Source organism: Triturus cristatus, chromosome 10 (genome assembly GCF_964204655.1).
Source record: "Triturus cristatus chromosome 10, aTriCri1.1, whole genome shotgun sequence".
In the NCBI taxonomy this organism is placed as follows: domain Eukaryota; kingdom Metazoa; phylum Chordata; class Amphibia; order Caudata; family Salamandridae; genus Triturus; species Triturus cristatus.
In genome coordinates this window covers 439,308,554-439,325,134 of record NC_140593.1, presented here as the reverse complement: position 1 = coordinate 439,325,134, position 16,581 = coordinate 439,308,554, and the positions used below count along the sequence as shown (strand labels likewise).

General features: G+C 43.4%; 1 protein-coding gene across 12 annotated transcripts in view; it reads right to left on the bottom strand.

Annotated features, from left to right (window-relative positions):
* The window catches only part of SVIL (supervillin), a 635,411-nt gene that overhangs the window by 525,051 nt on the left and 93,779 nt on the right, over window positions 1-16,581 (bottom strand). The window contains exons 1-2 of one of the 12 annotated variants that reach the window (XM_085631797.1): window positions 10,840-11,400; window positions 9,594-9,796 (exon numbers count right to left, since the gene is read on the bottom strand). The exons of 10 other annotated variants lie outside the window; for them this stretch is intronic. In XM_085631797.1, the coding sequence (XP_085487923.1) occupies window positions 9,594-9,600 (7 nt within the window). In that variant the 5' untranslated portion in view covers window positions 9,601-9,796; window positions 10,840-11,400. Of the gene's footprint in view, window positions 1-9,593; window positions 9,797-10,839; window positions 11,401-16,581 lie in introns of those variants that run through there. One more of the 12 variants, XM_085631811.1, reaches the window with a different exon arrangement.

Sequence of the window (16,581 nt, the reverse complement as noted above, 5' to 3'; positions counted from 1 at the left end):
CCCAACATACTATGGCATTTGGTGCTTGCTCTCTGCATCCTAGTGAGGCATAGTGTTCCACCTATGATCTATGCTCAAGACTGGTCATTTATAGGGATGGTACCAACCCAGCCTGTAAACAGAGGAATAATGCACACAGCCTGTGAATTCGAAACCTGTACTTGATGCAAAAAAAAAAAAGCTCCTTCTACTCAGAATCAAGCACTTCTAATAATGATCATCAACCGATTCTCTATAACTGGCACTAAGCACAAATTCCAACTTTTTGAACCACATGAAACGAATGCTGAAAGATTGAAATCGCATAAGTGTACGGACTCGTGCCGCTGCAACCCAGTCTCACGACGGCCCCAGCCACCGCCAGCGGAGCCACTCCGGTTATCAAATCCCTTAGACGACGTTTACGTCGGACACCCAAACTCCTGGAGGCCGGCCTTCGTACGTATAACCACCCTCCCGTACCACCTTCCATGACTCTGCATCTACTGCCCCTGGTGGAACTCGGTCTATTCACCGCCTTCCCACCCCACATACTTCAAGATACCTCAGAGTCATCCATCCAGTTTCTTGCTCCAGACACTCCTCCAGTGATTCGCCTTAGCGGACCTGTACTCCTCACGTACCAACTTCATTAATGCATAGACGGACTGACTACCATCTGGACTCACCTTTCACCTACTGGCCTATTGCTGTGCAGATGACCCTGCTGGGTCGCTCACACTTTTGCCCTCCCGCAATTGAATATTCGCAGTACTACCCATTTCGTGAAACCTGGTCCTGATAATCTGTATTGATATCAGGTTGAAACTCAGTCGACTCCCTACTGCAATGTTGGTGTCCTGCTTTATTAATTAATTCATCCATCAGTAAGCCATTCTTGAATGTTTTTGTAAATATCACTAGCTCTTGCGCCGTCTCTCGCAGGTTTCACTTGTCACTTTGCGCCGTATAACTTCTCACAACAAACAAATGATGGACGGAATGCTGACAATGCAAACATTCTCCCCCAGTCAAGAGATCTGGGTTAAATCCATCGTTCTTTTGCCCACTACGCCACCCCAGTTTAGACATGGCCATATGCAAATCAGTCTTGACCCTGTGCCTCATGGGAAGAGTCCAGCCCGAACTGCCAAGCCATGTCTTCCCTGGACCGGAATCAAGCATCCTAGGACCGGTTTCTGGCTATCAGCCGTCATCAGCCAGGATAGCTTGACTCCATTGGCGTAGTGAGCACGGGTCCCACGTCTGGGAATACCCATCCCACTTACGGCGAAAAGCGTTACAACAAACAATTGATGGACGGAATGCTGACAATGCAAACATTCTCCCCCAGTCTAGAGATCTGGGTTAAATCCATCGTTCTTTTGCCCACTACACCACCCCAGTTTAGACAGCCGTCATCAGCCAGGATAGCTTGACTCCAGCAGTTCGGGCTGGACTGTTCCCATGGGGCACAGGGTCAAGACTGATTTGCATATGGCTGGGTTCAAACTGGAATGGCATGGTGAGCAAAAAAACGATGGATTTAGGCCCAGATCTCTGTACTGGGGTGAATGTATGACATTGTTCTGCATTCTATCCATCAATTGTTATTTTTGCGTATAACCTCACAAGCACCCATTTTGCACCAGTAGTACAGGTTACATTTCATCTAATGTAATACAGTGCTTACTCTTAAACACATTTATCTGTGTGTATATATAAACTGCACTCAGCAATTTTCATACCTCGTTGATGTCCGTTTCTTATTCTCCTCAGCAACTACAGTGAACGTTCCTAAAATGTGCCTTTAAATATTATCTGTGGAGACTGTTACTTGTTGCTTATAGTTATTACCCTGGTCTCAACCGGGTTACCTCTTGTTAATTGTTTATGAAAGAATTTTACAGGCTTGCAATTAAAAAACGCTGCCAACTTGAAGTTTTGTTTCAGATACTCACAGCTTTGCAAAATAAAGGAGCGTAAATAACTACCAAACCTCACCACCTCAAGACCGCAAGAACACATTACTCATACGCCATTAACCTGCTCGACTACCCTTCCACTGAGCACAGATGGTCAACAGGTTAAAGTGCCATTTTCTGGGACGTTCTTAATCACTGGATCAGACCCAAGTCCACCCCTCTGTAGGTCTCTCTGGCCACTATATGTGCCTCCGTTTAAGTGACCACCATACATCATCTTAAATAGTGCCTTGAGGCATAAGTGATTAGTTGCACCATAAAGGATTTGATTACATTAGTGAAAGGGGTCAATATGGCGTCAGTTACAATTTAAGAAGTAATCCAACACAAGCGTTGGCCCAAAACACAAACAAACCAAGGGCTATCTAGGATTTAGAAAAACAGAAGCTCAAAACAAACTCGTTTATATTAAGTAACATGTGGATGCATAATTCACCCAGCAAGTAAGAACTATCTTTAGAACAACTTAACCAGTAGCAGGTGATTCAAGTTCATATATCTGTACAAATAGAATATTGTCAATGATTAGGTGCCATGAAAAAGTGATCACACGCTGCCACATACATGAAGTGACATGTTAATGCTAGAAAGAACAAATTACTCTGGACTCCTAAAGATCATTTACCCGGTGAATGGAAAGAATTCAGGACTAGGGACTAGAGAGCACCAAGGCAAGGGCCGGCTGATGGGGAAATGGACTCTAGTTGCAGGGCTAGAAAATAGACATAAATCTACTAAGACTCCGTCATGTTGAACCAGGCAAGGACTGGACAGACTAGTATAGTATTGGTTCTAAGATACGGAAAGGAGGTAATTGGTTACCAGCACAATGGTCCTTTAAGTCACAGCATCATTGGAGTCCACAGAGGAGGGACACTGCTGAGGGCAGAAAGCTGAATTTGGATGCCATCACAGGTGGCAAACAAAACTTAACATAAGTACAGTGGAAGAATAATCAGGTCAGCAGTGAATGCTGCTAGAGGGAGGAATTCGGAAAGGTAATTAAATTAAAAATATGGAAAATGTGGAGCCAACTCCCAATTTTCAAACTGCAGTATTTGGTCTCATGGTCTAAATCTGATTGGAATAGATAATGTGTAGGGACTGCAGACTCAACCTCTCCCTCCACCGGCATGTTATGCCTGCTGGAGTCACATTCGTCATCTGACCATCAAACCAGCTATTCCTGTATTCTGCCAAAATTGAAAGCTGCAGCTTAATGCCTCCAAAAACTGAAGACATGGCAGGGCTGTGCTGGGCCCCAAAACACAATTTACAAGCTTCAATGGAAAGCCTAAAGCCAGGGGCCACTGCACCCCAGCATAGTTCAAAGCCCCTCTTGGTCAGGAATAAGTTACTCACCCTTTTGGAATTAAAGGACTGAGGATCAGACCCCCTGCGCCCCCCCCCCCCCCCTCAAATATGAGTATGAGCATCTAGGTTCATCCACTAGGGATAAGTGGCGGCAGCAAATGAAAGGTTGAAACCCAGACTCCTACCCAAGCAACTAGGTCCACAATCGAATGTGCTCACAGATCTTTGGCTTTTCAGGCACAGATTCCAGATCTAAAAAAAGGAACTGCACTTCGCTGAGTGAATGGTTTGGTTTTAAAGTCGGCGCTGCCGAAATGCTCGGAGGAGATCCATTCGCTTCGTTACAGTGCATTTCAGAAAAGCGCAGTACAACTGCTTACCACCCACCAACCCCCCATAACAGTCATCCAATACACAAGAGCCATCCACTTTGAGTGAATGCCAAATTACTTCCGCTGCGAATGCCATTCAAACTTGAATAAAATAAAGACAAAGTTAAGTATCCATGGCATAGCTAAGCCACAGAAGAGCACACAACTGTTAGATCAGATTCCATGAGGGTGCAATTGCGAATACTATAATAATTCAAATTATAACAACTCATCAGCTATCCACCCCCCCCTTAATATGACTGAGGTGTCATGGGCAGCTCACATCTTTTGTTTGGTCAGCTACCAAGGTCCTGGGATTAAAAATGGTGCAAGTGTCCATATTTAAAAGAAAATTCGAAGCAAGCAGGGCAAATCACCAGCAGAAACTAAAGATCTTTCCTTTTTGAACCATTGAAAGGGGTGGGGGGTGAATTCCGTGCTTATGAATTTTAAGACGCCATAACGGTTTGTAAGCAAAGGTCACATTTAGCTTTACAACGTTTATCCAAAATGCTAGTGTGGAATAGCATTTGGCGTGCAAAAGGGTCTTATCTTTCAAATCTACTGGCAAAAGCGTCGTTTGTTTTGTCGATACGACCGTGACACTGCATAAATGCATTCCTCTGTATTACACCATTTCATTTGTGCAACACCACATGAACTGTGAAAAAAACCAAGCAAATTAACTGGTTGCCAATTTCAGAATTCGAATATTTAAATTATGAAAATTTCAAAGCACAGTTTTATTTATATTAAAATAATGAAACTTTTTTTAAAGAACCTGTAAGAAAGGTCTTCGATGTAGTTAGTATGGGAGGAGGGGTGGCAGAGGTGGAGGAAATTAATGGTGTAGAGGTTGCAGATGTTGTACATATATATGAAAGGCGACTGTAAGCTAGATAGTGAATAGTATAGCTGTGGGGTCAATGGGATAGGTAGTAGTTTACGGCATCTAGGAGATTCGGAAAAAAGAAACCCAACTGAATTACCTCCGAATCATGCACAGGAGTAGTTAGAGAAGAGGAACCACGGCTCAGTCTCCAAGCAGATACCACACGGTGAGAAATGGATTCTCAAAAGCCAGCGGTTTATGGTCACTAGAAACGAGGTCCTCGAAAGCCTTCCAAACCATGTAGAAAACATTGAACAGAGGAACATACGAGGGTCAGCAAACTCCCAAAAATATTAAAAAGTCATTAGCACAGAAAACTCTGGGCGTGGAGCTTTATTCTTCTTCTTTGGCTTGTTACCCAAATTAGCTTTAGATGCATCAACTTCTGAAGTCTCCTAGTAAGGACCAGGAAGCAAAAAACACATGCAGCGGTTCAAGATCGGAGACTCCTGGAGCACGCTGAATCTCTGGTTTTTCACAAACACGGGTATCGACCATGGTGAGGAACCTGGACAAAAAATGGAAGAGCCTCTTGCAGCTGATCAGGAATAAGTCTCTTGAGGAGGGAGGTCTTTGCCCCACCCACTCTAGGTAGACAAAGATTGTATTTCATATTTTCAGAAGTGAAAACACAAACAACCTGGGACTGTGTGTGTGTGTGTGTGTGTTGGGGGGGGGGGTCGGAGTCACACACCACCCAATAGTCCAAGCAGCTTGAATAAGCCTACTAAGCAGGTATATTTGCCAATATCTACACTTAAAGCTTCAGATTTCATGTGGGAATGACTGTACCCCAGGAATATGGATGTGAAAGAAAATAAGGCACTGCATGCTTTTGGCCTGCTTCAGAATGGATAAATGTTGATGCAAGTTGGATGCCAACATCTAGCCAAATCATTCCTCTGGCAACGCAACCCACCGTATCCATGAGCTTCCATTCAATGAAGTACGTTTTCATCAAGGTACATTTATGGAGTTAAAAAAATAAAAACATTGATTGACAATTTGTAGCAGCAGGTGGTGTGGGAGTTGAACTTGGTGGTTAGCGATACCTCAGGAGCATGAGCATGTTTAAGATCTGTGACATCATGGCTAGTGTTTAATAAAGTCAAAGTTCAGATCTCTATGGACTGCGAATGTTTGACTTGATCAATTGCCAAGCACAAAACAAATCAAAAATTAATAGAGCCCAAACTCAACGTAAAGCAATACAACGGTACTAGTCCTTCATAAACCCATGGATAGAATTAACCACAGTTGTAGCTTTAACTGGAAGTTAGTTTACTTAATTCCGAATTGGGTTTAAACGGTTCACCCACAGGGGCTTTCATGTACAGAAACAGTAACCCGGCAGGGCAAGCTAGCTGAAGAGCAGAGCAGTGCACCAAATCCCCCAGATTGAAGACCTTCCTTCTGTACGCGATCCCCGGCTTGTCCCCAGGACGTATTCCTTCTCTAAAAGGATTTTCATTAACAATTAATTTTCAGAAAAATCTTTTGCAGTTAAAACAAATGGAGAAGGTTGTTAACATATGCAAAGTAAATCACAAATATTTATATTTTCCCCTTACATTAACTTTCAGGCATTTGCTTATTACATGGTCTCTAACAGTATTTGATAGCATTTGAAAAACATCAGGCAAATGCCTGAAAGTTTAAGTAAATGAAAAATGTAAATATTTGTGATAAGCTTTGTACAGGTTAGCGACCTTCATTGTTTAAATGCAAAAGATTTTTTTCTGCTTTTGCTGAAAACATGCCCATGAGAGCAGGATTTGCGCTGCACTTGAAAGGAAGTCCTTCCCTTTACTTTCTGCTCATCATTGAGAGGATCGGCGTGGGGAGAGGAGCAAAGGATGGAGGGCCCAGCAGCATTTATGGTGAGTGGCTCAGCATTTATGGTGAGTGGCTCACCATTTATTAATGTTGCCAGCCGCCACTGTGTCCAAGGAGAGCAAGTACCTGGGGATGGTTTTCTTAAAACCAGAAATTAAGTTCATTGCCTGCTTCCGCTTCGACGGAGCGTCATAAGAAGGAGGCTCAAGAAAAAGCATGGGGAAGTTACTGTGCAGGCCAGGTCTCCAAGTTTACAGGTGTCAAGGAAAGGAAAATGTGAAAGCAGAGGCATGCACACTATCAAAAACCACATCTGTGCTACTCAGCAAAACCCTAAAAAGTGATCCATTAGTATAAAAGTATAATCATTACTGTGTGCAGTGAAAAGGTTGGAGTTCTCTCTCGCTCATAACAAGTCTCTTCCAAGTGCCATGGGGAGTCTTTGCTCAGCCAAAGCAAAACGCGTGGGAGGGGGGCGGGGGGAGATTGTATTCATTTTAAAAATGCCAATTTTCTTTTTAAAAGCATACTTCTTTAAAGTCATTAATCTGGTATGGAGCGGAGCAAAGACATTTTCCCACCAATGTTTTGATGGGGATTTATATATAAACACAGAAAGACATAATTTGATAATTTGTCACAGAATATAAAACCAATATTTTAGTTACTGTCCATTCCCCCGAGCGGGACTTCACATGGGCTACTAAAGCAGATATACCCGTCTCAGATCGGCCTATAAGAAAGGCGATTAGTTTTGATGGAGCAATATACAAAGTGAAACTAAACTGGCGGGAGTTAACAGTCATCTCTCCTAATAAAGCTTTAAGGGTATAGAGATAGACAGACGTGTATATATATCTTAACAGAGGAGCGATAATGGCTCATTCATCGAGCCAGAGGCCCTTATTTCCTAGGAAAGTCACGTATGGTTGCTCATAGCCAGGGTTGAACGCCAATGGGAAGAATCATGCATTTAGGATGCTTTAATAAAAGACGACATGTCAAGAACAAGAAGTGAGATGTGGTGAACCTAGTGGTTAAGCTTCACTTTTCAGCTTAACGTCTCATATTTCAAGTTTTGCAAAGGAATGTTTACCTATGTGTAAAAGAAAAGCAACAGCAGCTATAGTTCTGGTGGATGAAGATAGATAGACTGGATTACGACAATTTATAGAGTATTTGACTACAGAGGACACCTTCTCCACCCACACACGCAGTGGGGGCTGCTACATGGAAGCAGCATTTGGGTGGGGGGTAAGAAATAAGAGGAGTTGCACAAAAAATAAAAAAACCACACATGCAATGCAGAGTTGTGATTGGTCTGAGCACCGTGACAGCGCTCAGCTAGGGGCTGGAGGGATGGGAATGTTCTCCATGCAGACTGTAATGCAGTCTGCAACGCAGCCTGCATGGAGAACACGGTATGTGCAAATGACTGTTTTGGGCAGCCCGATAGGGCCGGCCAAGCACTCTTGCTCACAGGGAGTACAAACCACTCCTCCTGCTCAGAGCAGCACCGCCCCACAAAGACGCTGCAATGAGAAAAACTAAAATAACCTGGAGTGCTTTTTTTTTTATACTGCAAAATGCAGTGGGGGAACGCTCCTCTGCTTTAGCGGAAGAGTCGCCACAGCAGTCATGGAAGTTTGGTATTCCCATATTTAGGGTAAACCTTAGTTTGGATTGTGAATAATCACTTTGCACACAGGAAAAAGCTGTGAAACTTGCTGGGTGAGCAGTGAAGTGTCACCTGTGCTTCTCACTGGATTTGAGGAGCAGGATTCCCACAAATGCAAGTTCTCAAAGAAATGATTGACGTGCCAGTACCTCAGTTTTAAATCACCATTTGCTTTCTCTAATTTCTTCTTAGGAACCCTTCCCTTGTTCTTTGCCAAGGTAGGCAATCTATTAATGACAATTGTGCTCTTGGGAGCTTATATTTAGAATGAGAGGGCTCCTCGTCACCCCGATTAATATCCCTGGCTGGTTTAAGCACTAGTAAGAGCATAAACAGGTCTGCTCAGGCCCAACACGGATGCTTGGGCCTTCAAACCCACAGCAGCATCTCCTTTTAACATGCATGGTGCTATTTTATTTTAAATGTACTGGGGTACCCAATTATCAAAAGGGGATCTGCTTTAGTACCATCATTACACCAGGATGGAATGATGTAGCCAAAAAACGTGGGAGGGGGCTTCATCTTCCAATATGACTGGCTTGTCTTAAGGAAACTCGCCTATGCAGGAGAATTCTTCAAAAAGGGTGACTTGGCCACTACATAAAAGAGTAGGGTACAGCAAATTAAGTAGTTCTCCCATTTTTTAAAAAAAAGACCATCGCTTTGTGTTCATAGGATTATACAACACCTAAACCACTAGAATATCCCAATTCTGACTGGCTACACAACCATAAGACTGCCCGATCCACCGTTAAAGACACCTCAAATGACCGGCAAAACCAATGCATGGACATGGACGCACTAATGGCTCCCAGCAGGATTAATGTAAGACAGCAGCAGTGTCGCAGTGCGTTCGGCACCTAGGGCATTGCAGGGTATTGGGCAACCAAGGATGACAAGGAAATTTCCACTCTCAGTTCCAAATCCAGGGTCTCGGAGAACAAAGCAGCTCTGGGATACATGCCAACTAGTATAGATTATAATGCTATAGATGCGGGCGACATCTTATAAACCACGTGATTTTCAATCACAGACTTCAAAAATCTTACAGAATTCAAGAAATCTGACATTTATACATTTAAGCTCAGCAGTAAGGCACACGCTTCTAGCATAAAGCACACAAGGCTATTCGCTTGGTTAATTTAATATACTTTTTATATACAAAAATGGTCTAGCCAAGAAATGAGGGTGGAGCGCTCATTTAAAACAACTTTACTTTTTACTAGATGTTGGTTGATCCAAAAAGTGCCGTCATAAGCCTACTCAGCGACAGAATTTCCTTTATGTGATGGAATGTATTTGGGAACACCTAGATAGCCCTTCTGAATGGTGAAACAAGTGTTATCTAGAATAAAACCAGAAGAAAATATTGCCAAAAAAGCAAATCTTGAAGTCTTAGACACTCCTTACAGATAACCAACTCATGCTCTTACACAAGGACAGTCTTTCGGCACAGATCAGACAAACTCCTCTTGTTACGAGGGACCGTGCAATTCAGCAGTGCGCTAGCAATCTTGAAGCAGGCCACAAACCCTTACCTCCCATCAATGTGAGCTTTTGAAATAATCAGGCCAATGTAAAGGAACTCCAGCCTTGTTGAAATGGACGCCACAGATTCACAAGGGAGGGTTTCCACATGCCGGTCTGTTCATCGCCAACGTTAGCAAAGCGAGCCCATGAACAACATTCTGAAGTTAACCGATCCACAGATAGAAACCAGTGCGCAACGGGATCACGCAAACTGCCAAGTAATATTTAGAGGATTTAGAATTATGCAAGTATGACCCTTTTCATGAAATACTGACAAACTACAGGAGTCTAGAGTGGTAATAAGATGATCTTTAACTTAATACTCAAAAAAACCAAAGCAGAGTCATTGATCGAGAAGACGCTGATCCGCTCCAAAGTGAGAGACTTTTCAAACAACTGTTAAACGTTCTAAAACTGGTCAGAGGACAGTAGTCTTCTCTGGCACTAACTTACATCCGGTAACTTGTGTTAACAAATCAAAACGTTACTGCCCGATTGCGTGGTAAGGGATGAACACTATTGAGCAATCACCATTGTTACAGCGCTTCAGAACGACACCAAAGAGTGTTAAAATGCACTATATGAAAATAAGTCTCTATAAGCCAGCGTGAAAACTGAAGCTTGAGAGCAGGAGAATGAGCAGATACGATGGGCCTGCAGGCCCCAAACTACTGCCAAGATTTCCCACTGCAACTTAAAAACACCCCTTGAAAGGTTTTAAATTATTAACACGCCTCTGCTGCCCTACGCCACATAGGTGGCTGAAAAAAGAGCCATAGGGGCTGGTCAACCAGGCAACGCACCAGCCAAGGGCATCTGAAGACGAGCAAGTTAATAGGACAATTAAATGAGAATATCAAAAGCTATTGCAACTATTCAGATCAAAATTCTGACTAGACAATTTCTGTAAATAACTACGAAATTTCGATTGGGTGCTCAGATCAAAATTATCTACTTTGTTTGGGAGGTGAAACTGGGGCTCCTTTACCACTCGCTGCGCTCGCTAATGGATATACAAGCAGATGCGCCGTGCACAGAAACTTTACCATAACCAGCGTAATTCTCAATTCTTTAGGAAAAGCCTATATTTAGCATCTACAATCAACCACTAGATTACAGCTGCTCACGGTCGTCGGCTCGAGCCCCTTCAGAAAGACGCCTTCGCCGACTTTCAAGGAAATCGGAAATGTGGCCAAACGGAGACTTCGCAAACATGTTTCGACAACCCGCGACTCGAGAGCCGCAGACACTTACTTCGAAATCCTGCTTAAATCCCTCTTCTGCTTTTAGAGTGGATCAAACGTCTCGGGAATCAATCCGCCGGATTACGCAACGCCTTTCAGCGAGAACAATTTTCAAACCAGCATGGCACGACCAATGTAGAGGTTTCCAAATTATAAACGTCCAAGGTGCTTTTTGCTTAACATTACATCCAGGTATTAGAATGAACAAAAAAGGGACACCACGCAAATAACCAAAAAATATCAACAAGCAAGCTAACGTGTTGTCTCTCCTGCCAGGGTGCGAAGCGGGTTAAATATAGACCGGTGCTTTCCTGCGGCTTGCGCACGACAAATTAATGTGCTCCGGCTACACCCCGACAGTCCCTCTGGAAAAATTCCAAGCCAAGTGCAGGAGCCTTTGAAAAGTCCTGCACAATACGCCTCCCCGGACGCTATAGATTCCTGCTCCGCCTTTTGTCTTTCTATCCATTACTGGAATTCTCCACCAGAAGCTATAGGCACTTGAAGCTCGGAGCACGCGGGAGCCAAACGCAGTGTGGACGCCTCGCGCAGGACCAACCTTTTATGGGCTGAAGCGCAGGAGCTTTGATACCAGCTAATGCACCATAAATAGCTCGTGAAGCGCAGTAGCGCCGGATCAGCTGTTCGCGCGCCCCAGCCGACCGCCACTTCACTCAGATCAGCGCGCGCCCACCCCGTGCCCCGGCGCTGCCGCCTGCCCGGAGCAGGAGGAAGTGCGAGTGGGCGGGAAACACCAGAGCACAGACAGGGGTCGAGGGCGAGAGGCTACCGCGGGCCTTAGGAGACTTGGGAACTAAGCCACGGCCAGGAAGCGCGCTTTCAACTTCAATTACAAGATCTTGATTTGTTACACATTAGGGGATCAACAATTACGGGAAAACGTTTACGTTGTGAGCTGCAAAAGGGCTCATAAAACTACTTGATCACTTGCTCTGTGCGATGACATGAACCCTTCTGAACAGCAGCAGGCACGTTAGAGAATGAAACTTGTAAACATTTTTTTCCCCTGCGGGGCATTGCAACTTGCATCACTTCAGGCCACACTGGCAATTACACATAATCAATGTCATCATCACCCCACTTAATACGAATTAATGTGTATTAAGTGTCAACTCAACAGACCCAATCATTAACCTGAGAGGGACTAGGACACCTGCACCAGCCAGACCTTACCATGGATATTCAGCTTTATTGCACCTGTCGACAGAGTTAAATTACCCGTTTGAAATTGCAGTTATATTGCAGTCCCTGACCAGGGCGAGGCTTGTGAGCGCTTTATACCAGGCCGCACGCGGCTACGGATCCCCAGGTTTCGTGGTTATTCCAGATTATCGGTTATTGTGGACTTTTGGGATTGGGCTTCTGTGGCCATGAAAACCATTCCACGCATTCACCCCAGCTCCTCTTGGTGGATCCCATGAATACCAGTCATTTATCATCACAGGAGCAGGGGGGGGGGGGGGGGGGGGGGGGGGGGAGGGGGGGGGGGGGAGTAATATATGTGACACCAGCAAATGGTTGTGTCATTAATAGGTTAAAATATAGATTAAGATTGGTTAGGTTACAGGGGAGGAGATGTGATCTTGTACACTAGTTGTGGGGAGTTTTTACAAATACAGTAATGGAGATTAAGTCAACATTCTATATTATAGGCACTCAGAGGGTGTTTGTGGAGACATATTGCAATTTAGGGAGCCACGCTGTAGAAAGAAGCAGGATGTGCATGTGAAAATAGTTCTATATTAGGTATTTTGAGATGATCTAGAATCAGGCACACATCTGGCCACTGCTAGACCACCACTCCTGGAAGGTCAGATGAGTTCAAGTGTCAGAAGCAAAAAGTAATAGCTGAAAGCATTTATAGGGACATGTCAAAAGTCTTAGTCTGTGCTCAAAAGAAGTAAACTCAATATCATTGCAGTGTAAGAAAATATGGGTCACAAATGCAAACATTGAAAATGCTGGAAAAGATGGATGTCTGGTGATGTTCATGCTCAAGGTCAGTTCAGAAAATTAATTATAGAAGCAAGTGACCAGTCTGTGTGTGTGTTTCGGGATGGTACAAGTACCGGATCCCCATATCACAGAACTGCATTGCCTGAACTTGTGGCTGGAAGGTGGCGATCCAGAGACTAAGGTGTGGCTGGCAATGGCTGGGCTCGCTTTAGAGTTTCAATGAAGGCTTGGTTAGCAAGGGACTACGGATTCCACTTCTGTAAGCACTTCCCCCTTTTGTAAATAGTAGGGGTGAGGAACTGAATTGGAAATTCTGTTATGCAAGGTAGAGGAGCCCTTATGCCCTTAGTCTTCTTTGATCACACTTGGATCACACCTCTTTGTGCCTTTGTTGTGAGTGCACCAGGCCATAGATACCCTGCTTTCAGGGGAATCAAACAAAGCATGTATTTCCACAGCAGCCAGGTAAAGGTATTTGAATAGGGCCACCACAAACCTGTTCAGGTGCGCAAGACAGTGGATGAACTTGCAAATTCTGAACTTGCAAATTCTGTTTCTATACAACTGTAGGCAGATTAGTGAAACCAAAACCTAAACAGTAGTTTTACACTTAGTTCTGCGAGTCCCGAAAAGTGCTCTGCTGCATTTTAATTTTCCCAGATCAAAATGCAGATTTGGATTTTTCATATTTTGTGTGCCTTTCCTTCATCATATCGTTTTTCCTAGTTTCATGACAATTTTTCCATTACTATTTTCCTCCTTTGCAATCTCCTATTCTATCAATTTGTTAACTTGATTTTGCTTTTTCCTCCCCTGGTTGGTCCAGTTTGACTTCTCCTGGCTCCCGTCACTGCTCGGAGTAGACTCAACATGTAGGAGGTGACGGGGAGGCTGAGCAGGAAGAGCTAGAGGTGCAACCAGGACAGGCTGCCTACCGGGTGTTTCAGTGGTCTGGCAGGGTGGGGGCTAGCCCACACAATAAGATGCCACATCATAGTGTCTGTTCTAGCCACATTGGGCCCATTTACTTTTTTTATTGAGAGGTGGTTACAGGGTAAAGGCAGGCTTTACCTAGGAGGTGGTATTTGTATTGGCTGGATATATTATTGGGAGGGGGGGGCGGGGGATGCATAACACTTTACAGTTAAAGACTTAAGCATGTAACACTCCACATTTTAAAGTTTACAAATTAACCCAATTAAAGTAGCATGCTGCGAAAGTTTGTCAATTTTTGAAAAACACACGTCTGGATTCTAGCCAAAAAACATTACACAAGGACATTACATTAAATAGATTTAAGAGACAATCATTTTTTAATACACCATAGTATAAAAAGGTAGCTCAACTACCCCCGAGATTTTCTTACAATTAAAAAAAAGAAAAATAACGCACCATGAAAAACAGGACCCCATTGCACCATCCAAATAAAAGTATTGAAAACAACCCATTTTCACAAAACCTACCCAGTCAATGAAGATCAATTTTATCACAGAAGCAACATTCAACTTAGTAACAATTTTACATACCAGGTTTTCTTAAGAATATAAACACTCCCAACACCTCTGCCCTTTTAATTCCCCAAGCAAGCCCCACTATTAAAGTAAAGTGCTTACAAAAAAAAGTTGGTCTAATTCTCGGTACAGTACATAAGCTATGCTCAATGGGACAGCCAAGCATCAGAGGAAGGAAATCCATAAAATGTAGAGCAAGCAATAAGAGACAAGAACAAGCATTGAAAATGCAATGGGTCTCGCCTTTGATTAAGTTAAAGCCATTTGCTTTGCTAATGGTATTGTATAGCAAAGCAAATGGCTTTAACTTAATAAAAGGCGAGACTTATTGCATTATCAATGCTTGTTATAAACGGTGTTGCGAAAATGCTTCTTGCACTAGGGAGATAAACAGCTTGACTTCCTGAAAGCTTTTGGTGGTTAGAAGGGCAACCAAGAACTGTGGCTTGGTGAAACTACAGCAAGTGCGCACAGTGGAGGCGTGTTTTTTTCCCTCTTTCGTTAGGGTTCTAGCATAAACCAGCTGACGAAAGCCATCCCCGGTGGAAATGGAGACAACACGAAGATTCACTAAAAGCCTCCGGCGACCGGGTACTGCAGCGGAGAACAGACACCGCATCTGTGGCTGTTAGACCCCCCACAGCAACTGGTAAGAACGTCTGCCAATTTGAATAACCTCTCCATGTGATAAGAGCGTTCAGGAACACTTTCCACTGTCGTTGGATAGGCTTCAGTTCTGTGCAGTATATATGGATTTACTTCTGAGTTTCAAAAAAGAGGGATGTTATATTTTTGAACAGTGCTTTTCAGCATTTCAGTGAATAGTCTTACGAGATACAGATGCTGCAATCGCGTTCCACTCGCACTAGAATGTTGTGGCTTTGGCAGAAATAGTAAAAAAATACAAGATCGTAATGTTCTCATCATTTAAAGTGAAGTCACGACTTTGTAAGAAGGAGAAACCTAAAACGTCACAATATTGTGCTGAAAAATTAGATGTAGTGGCATGTGTGCTTAAACATAGCATTTTCAGTTCCACGAGGAGCCCCCAGCTAAACAAGCGAAGATGTGCATGCGGGGACTGCCTTTACTGGCAGCGAAGTATAGTGCGTCGTCTCACGCCGAGAGTAAAAAGGCCAATCCCCGCGTGCACATCTTCGGTCTTGTTTATCTCCCCACGTGCACGCTGAAATCGTATCTATTCCAAAAGGTCTCTGCATGGCAGAGCAGCGCATGCGCTGCTTTCACCAGGCCGAGACCTAAAAACGAGCAAACATAAGCAACAGGTTAATACAAAGTCCACTGTATCCGTTTGGTAAACAATAGGTCTTTCAACAGACTGCTAAAAGCTGTCTGTAGGGGAGACGGAAAAAACACCCTTCCATTTATTGTTATGTTCACTATAGAATGCGAAAAAACAAACAAGTAGGCCATATAAACTATGACTGACAATAAGAAAAAATAAATAAACTAATCCATGTGACTGCTGGAAACCGTTGATTTTTAGTTTGCGAATAGCTTGAACATTTGGATAATGTTACCAAGTAATGCACAGGAACAACTTGTGCCCTGGACAGCAACAAATAGCCGGGAATAGTTTGCTATAGCTAGAAAACACCCTGTCCATTCTGCATCAAATGTGGAAAAAGCCAAGATATTGCACTGGACATTGTATGTAAAGTTTGATACATATGTGTTAAGTGGGCCACTTTAACTGTTTCAATGCTAAGTTGACAAACCTGTCTGGAAGAAAACTTTAATTAAAAACATTTGGGTTCAAAGGCCATATGTCAGTTAGGAGACCATGTCATTATGTCTCTAAAGGCCATTTAGGCTCACCCAGCATGCAATCTATGTCCTACAAAAAGATATGCTGGGGACATAAAAAAAAAAACCTATATATCACTGAAAAAATACAAAGGTAATAGGGACTTTATAGCTAAGCCGACAATTCACTCCTACAACACCAGAGAAATTCAGCGGTTATAGTTAGAGAGCAAACTAGAACGCGCGTGCCTGCATTGCACTGCTTATGACCTCACATATTATATCACTCATGGCATGGTCAGTGACCTCACTGATGACATCACTGATGATATCATCCAGTGACTGTTTTTAAAACTTTTAAGAGTTATAGAGTTATACATATACATCCCCCCCCCCCCCCCAGGTGTATTGGTGAATCAGTGGGTGTACGAGTGCCTGTATGGATGATTCAGTGGGTGCGTGACTGACTGTACAAGTGAGTAATTAGGTGTTTCAGT